This window comes from Nestor notabilis, unplaced genomic scaffold, assembly GCF_000696875.1.
Source record: "Nestor notabilis isolate BGI_N333 unplaced genomic scaffold, ASM69687v1 scaffold27245, whole genome shotgun sequence".
NCBI classification, from domain to species: Eukaryota; Metazoa; Chordata; class Aves; order Psittaciformes; family Psittacidae; genus Nestor; species Nestor notabilis.
In genome coordinates, this window is record NW_009930172.1 from 1 (window position 1) to 5,604 (window position 5,604).

Below are 5,604 nucleotides of genomic sequence, written 5' to 3' on the forward strand. Positions count from 1 at the left end.
GGAGATGTCCCCCGGCTAGGGACAGCGTCTGCTAGAAGGGCAAATGCTGCCTGCAGATAAGCTGGAAACAAGCAAACAAACTAGAAATCGTTACGCCGAAATGCTAAGGAACCGAAATCCGGAGAAGCAGAAGAGAGAAGTGATTGCCGCCCGCTCCGCGGCACAGCTCGGGGGGGCCGGGCCGCTGGGCGGGTTCCGTGTCAGGGCGCTCGGAGGTGAGGGAGGGCTCAGAGCTACAGTTGCGTGTGCATAGAGGAGAACCTGTGGATACTTTAGGTGTAAGGGCACAAGCTTAGCAGAAAGTAGCTTTTCACGGTGGTAGCTTAAAGCTGTAGAGCGGAGGAGGAGATTTCTGTACCTCGACGTGTGGCAGAAAAGATGTAAAAACCCCAGTGTCTGATGGATTTCTTTTTTTTTCCCTTGATGATCTAGGAGTGGGTTTTGCAACACGGCAGGTGGGGAATGTGACTAAACCCACTGTGATTATCAGCACCGAGGGGGACAAAGTAGTGATCAGGACTCAAAGCACTTTCAAAAACACAGAAATCAGCTTTAAACTTGGAGAGGAATTTGATGAAACTACCCCCGATGACAGAAACTGCAAAGTAAGTGAACTCTGGGGCTCCAGGGGCCTCTCTTTCTCTTTCTTCTCCCCGCCCCCGCGGCTGTATCTTTGGAAGGGTCAAAGGAAAAAAATGTAACTTTTGCTACTGCCAGTTGTAGCACTGAAGGACTGGGAAATAAAAGACAAGGTTGTATCTTACTTGCCTGCTTACACTATTCTTTGTCTGAAAGAATGTGTTATGCCCTCTGCCTACCTTCCAGTGTTGAAGAATTGTGTTAGCTGTCTGCTTTTCTTTCAATCCAAGTATCATTTGGCATAACTTTTCCCAGACAAAATGGGGAAATGCCTTCTTCCCAGCATCTCTGGGGGCTTAACATAAATGTTATCCCAAAGCACAGCTGAAACAGTGGTTCTTGTGAAGCTGGAACTGAAAGGAAATAACTTTTTTCATCCTTTGACACAAACAAGAATTGTATGGAGCTCATGCTTAAAACGAGGATGATTCATGGGGTTGGCTTTAAAATGGCTGGGACTACTTTATCATTCTAGATCCACCTCCATCTACTGGAGAGAATTCAATAAAATAGTGTAGGCTGAATGTGTGAGTGGAATCCCAAATACCCCAAACAAATGAATGCCTTTGTGTCTCTTGCTATCTCATAGTCAGTTGTGACCCTGGATGGAGACAAGCTAGTGCATGTACAGAAATGGGACGGGAAAGAGACAAACTTTGTGAGAGAAATCAAGGATGGAAAAATGGTAATGGTAAGTATAAAGCACACTGATCATTCACATACACTGCTAAACACTCCTCACATTTATCTTGAGCTTTATGAACAGATAAGTGTTACTTACACAAACCTTTAAACTAATTGGTGGGAAAAGCTAGCAGAGATTTTTTTCAAGTATTTGTTTTGTTTGCTATCTTGCTTTACTGTCAGCTAAAGCATTGCTAGTGGTTGTAGGCAGGCCACCATCTGGACTTCCAGCATGTATAGGTTCTTCCTAAAGACTGTGTAAATGGCCAAGCAAAAGGGAAAAAAAAGTCCTGGTGAGCTGGAAAAGATATAAATTTCTTGATTAGACAGGCAAGGATCTGTTGCCAGTACTAATTTAATTTCTTTAAAAACTTGGTTTATATATGCACATGTAAATAATATCTAATTACACAGAACAAGTATTTCTCTAGGAAAATAAAACTACAATATTGCAGAAGTTAATAGCATTTAGTAATGAAGAGTTTATTCCTCCTATCTTGTTAAAAACTAGGATAAACAGCAATTCTGTGAAGAAAAGTCTTGCTTTAAATTAACATTCTTTTCCTGACTTTTCAGGAACAGGAGTATGGGGTGAATAAATGGTCTAGGTTACTATCTTACTGTTCAGGGTGGTACTTCCTATGCTTATTTTTGGCACTTTCAAAAATAAAACCCCTTCAGCTATACTGATCTATGTGACTTGTTTGTTGGAGAGAGTCAGTTAGCTTGTTTTCTAAATACTTCAGAGAGTGTCTGTATGGATGAGGACTTCCAAATAATTAAAAGCTTAAAGCATACAGTCAGTGCAACCCAATGTGACAAGCAGTTTAAGGAAAAATACATGCTTTGTTTTTTAGAAACAGCTATATACGTATACAGAAAACATTTTTCCTTTAGAATCTGAACACGGTGAGATGCCTTGTTCCACTTCAGGAAATACCTCCAAAATCACACACTGTAGTTACTGTTCTGTAGGTACTGTAGTTATTACAGTTGCACAGCAGCAGCATTTGGTAGTTCCAGCTACATAAGTGCACAGAATACATGTATTGTAATACAAGGTTCTCCCTAATTATATGCCTGTGCAAAATATTATAGAATATGGATGCAGAGTTTTAGATAGCACATCTTGCAGTGTGATCAGCTTTGGGAAAACATGTATTAAGCCTGTATTAAAACAATGCTATATTTAAGAAACAACATTCATGGAAATTAGAAAAATTGAGCAGTCCATTCTAGCCTCACTTTAGTTGCCTTGCAAATGTGCGTTATGGGCTTCCTGGGTTTAAAAACAGCAAGGAGAAAGTTACATTTATGATGGGAACCATAATGAAGGTTTTGCCTCCTGTTCATTTAAAATATCAATAACCTAGACCAATCTGTGTTTCTATAAATAAGATAACGTAAATCAACCTTGCTCTAAAATGGACTTCTTAATATGTGTTAAGTTATTACACAAAATGGTCTGCATCTAACGTGTCTGTCTTTTCCTTGGACTTGCAGACTCTCACCTTTGGTGATGTGGTTGCTGTTCGCCATTATGAGAAAGCGTAGAGTTTACCTGACCTCTGTCCAGATGTTACTTCTGCTGGATGGATTAACATACTGTCCATAATCGAACGTAGCTAAAATGCACATTTCTGGCATGAAAGGTTAATAAAGAGTTTGAGGGAGGTGTGGGGTTTTTTTTTAAAAAAGAACAACTTTATGCCATCAAATTGGCAAGCTTGTGCTGTATAGTGAAATAGGTTAAACTTGGCATTAAATTTCTGAAACACTTGCCTTGCCTTTTTTTTTTAACAGTAAATGGAACATATTTGAATTGTTTTTGAATGCTGATGAAACAGAAATTAAAAACTTTTTTAAACCTGTGCTCCTTTTGCGTTTAATCTGCTAATATTTCAGTGTTCTGGAGGGAGTTGTTGCAAGTTTTCTTCTTTGGAGTTAATTAACAGAAAAGCATTTAGTACCCAGAGCTGCAGCAGCCTCTCTTTGTGGTGTGGAGTATATGGGAAATGAAAAATTGCCATGCTTTTCAGTGACTTCTTTTTGCTGGAGAAATCTAAAGTCCCTGTCATTATATACATAGGCAGAGAAGTGAGAGCCTCAAGCCAGTTTCAGCTCATGTCTTCACTTGGAACTTGTTACCCTGTGCATGCTGAGGTCAGTAGCTAGCCTTTGATGTCAGATGCATCCCGTAGTTTTGGTTTTAATGGTTAAGGGTTTCTGTTTTGGTGGGTTTCTTTGCTAATATACAAAGGGTTGATGTACATCAAAGTAAAAAGATTGAAGAGTTTCACAGGGTGGGAGGAAAGGACCAGCACGATAAATGGCACTTGGGGAACTTGAGATACAAAGCTTATCTTTCATCAGTATCTGGAGGAGTGGGAGGAGAACAAAAGGAAAACAGTACAAGACAAACTTTGTGAGATTCCCTCCCTGAGCTCTAGTTTCATACCTAATATGTACAGGAGATGACAATTTACACTGTGAGCAACTTAAAATAAAATGTTGTTTAAAAGAGAGAAATGAAAACCCTATTCCTGAAGAATATTTCCCTAAAAGAACAGAGCGCAAAAAACTGCCTTACACTTCAGATTATTAGGAATAATGGAACAGGTTGCTGGCAGCATGGAGAAGATTGTTTGGAGTCCATGCTTTCTGACATACTGATTCAGCAGACCACATGGAGGTGTAGCTACCTACCACCTTTCAACCAAAGGCAGAGCTGAGCTGTGGCTTTAGCGAGTTAGTATTCTGAGGGTTTGTGGCTGCACAAGAAGAAGGTGCAGGAGGGGTGTCCCACCCAACTCCCCTGACCTAACACTGTGCTGTGCCATCCGTCACATCTGCCACATGGTATCATGGAAAGTGGCTTCTTGATTCCCTGGATAGCTAGGATAACATGGGTACCTCATCTCATTAATCTTATAAAAGTTCAGGCATAACTGTGGCACCTAGCCAACACAAATACAAAATATAATGTTACCAGATTTACTTTTTTACAAAGAAGCTGCCTGAAAGGAACAGCCAAGTCTGTTTTCTTTTGTGGGGACACTGTACGTCTAGAAGACAGAGTTCTTAATTCTGAACCATTATAAATATGGGGGTGTGTGTGTGTGGATATTAGTAGTTTTTAAAATCTAGGAGTTAACTTCTTTCCATCAAAGAAATGAAAGGTATAACTTGTTCCAGTGGTATGGGGAGTTGCAATCTCTGTGTTCTGTGCTGCTTCATCTGCTGTAGTGCAAGTTATGTTTAAACAGCATGTTCTGCCCTTGTGCTTTATTAGCTCATTTAATCCTTAGCTTCAGTGCCCGATACAGCTTTCACCTGCCTCCCCTCTGCTGCTGCCTGTTCTCCCGTGGGTGCATTCACCACGTGACTGTCCTTCCCAGCCAGCCCACTCAGAGAGGAGCAGCTGCTTTTCTTTTATCACTGGGAAAACAGACTTGGGTCCCCAGTACTGGCATCGACAAGTGACTTGTGGAATCATGAAAAAAAAATATTATTAAATATGAGGAATGGAATGCAGAGACAGATTGTTAAGAACTTGGTTTACAAATCAAAACTGAGTAGTAAATATTTTGCATTACAATTACTTTTGAACAAAGGCTATTTTTCCCTACATATACATGTTTTATAAGTCACATGAAGCTTCTTGGTGAAGTCTTTTGCTTTTCTAAAGACAAACAATACTAACATTAGATTAAATAAGGGAGCGATAAGTGGAGAAGGGGTGCCTGCGAAGTGCCTACGGCACTGCTCAGATGAGTGGGAAAGTGAGGAAAATACTAACACACAGGACTTCCAGCCCTGGAAGGCTGGTCTGAACAGAACAGTGAGCAGCAGGGTGTTTGCGGGCAGCCATGGGATCCATGGTGTCATTCTTGTGGTCTGCTCCTAAAACTGACACCGAGTACTCTTCCTCTCTGGAAACTACTCTGACTTCAGCAATGAACAGCAGCTCTGCTACCAATGAAGCCTTTGCAATGGACACTCGCGTTCATAATACACCTCAGCGTTTGCCTTAAGAGGTATTGAAGATGTACTTGATGGCTTATTTCAACATCTTTTTACGTTTTAAGGCATGTTAAATAACTAGGATCCATTTTTCACGTATACTTCAGGTCAGAAACTCTCCTTCCTAAATACGCTCCAGACTCCAGCACGGCGTCCTGGCGCAGGCTGCTCGGGGCAGGGCTGTGCCCCGGCGCTCACACCGCAGCTCCGCACCGCCAGGGCCATGGCTGGCTCGGGGGGTAGGGGGCAGTGGGGGTA

The 5,604-nt window shown here is 41.4% G+C and overlaps 1 protein-coding gene across 1 annotated transcript; it reads left to right on the forward strand.

Moving 5' to 3' along the window:
- The first annotated feature begins 100 nt into the window (after positions 1–100).
- On the forward strand, positions 101–3,196 carry FABP7 (fatty acid binding protein 7, brain). The gene is made up of 4 exons (XM_010015293.1): positions 101–215; positions 394–605; positions 1,229–1,330; positions 2,827–3,196. The coding sequence occupies exons 1-4, from the start codon at positions 101–103 to the stop codon at positions 2,875–2,877; spliced, it is 480 nt and encodes a 159-aa protein (XP_010013595.1). The 3' UTR covers positions 2,878–3,196.
- The last annotated feature ends 2,408 nt before the right edge of the window (positions 3,197–5,604 follow it).

What these genes read in the sequence shown, in the direction of transcription:
- FABP7 (XM_010015293.1), top strand. Translation starts at nt 101, where the DNA reads ATGCTAAGGAACCGAAATCCGGAGAAGCAGAAGAGAGAAGTGATTGCC. An exon ending in CCGTGTCAGGGCGCTCGGAG is followed by an intron (nt 216 to 393) that starts GTGAGGGAGGGC and finishes TAAAAACCCCAG; the next exon opens with TGTCTGATGGATTTCTTTTT. An exon ending in AGGATGGAAAAATGGTAATG is followed by an intron (nt 1,331 to 2,826) that starts GTAAGTATAAAG and finishes TTGGACTTGCAG; the next exon opens with ACTCTCACCTTTGGTGATGT.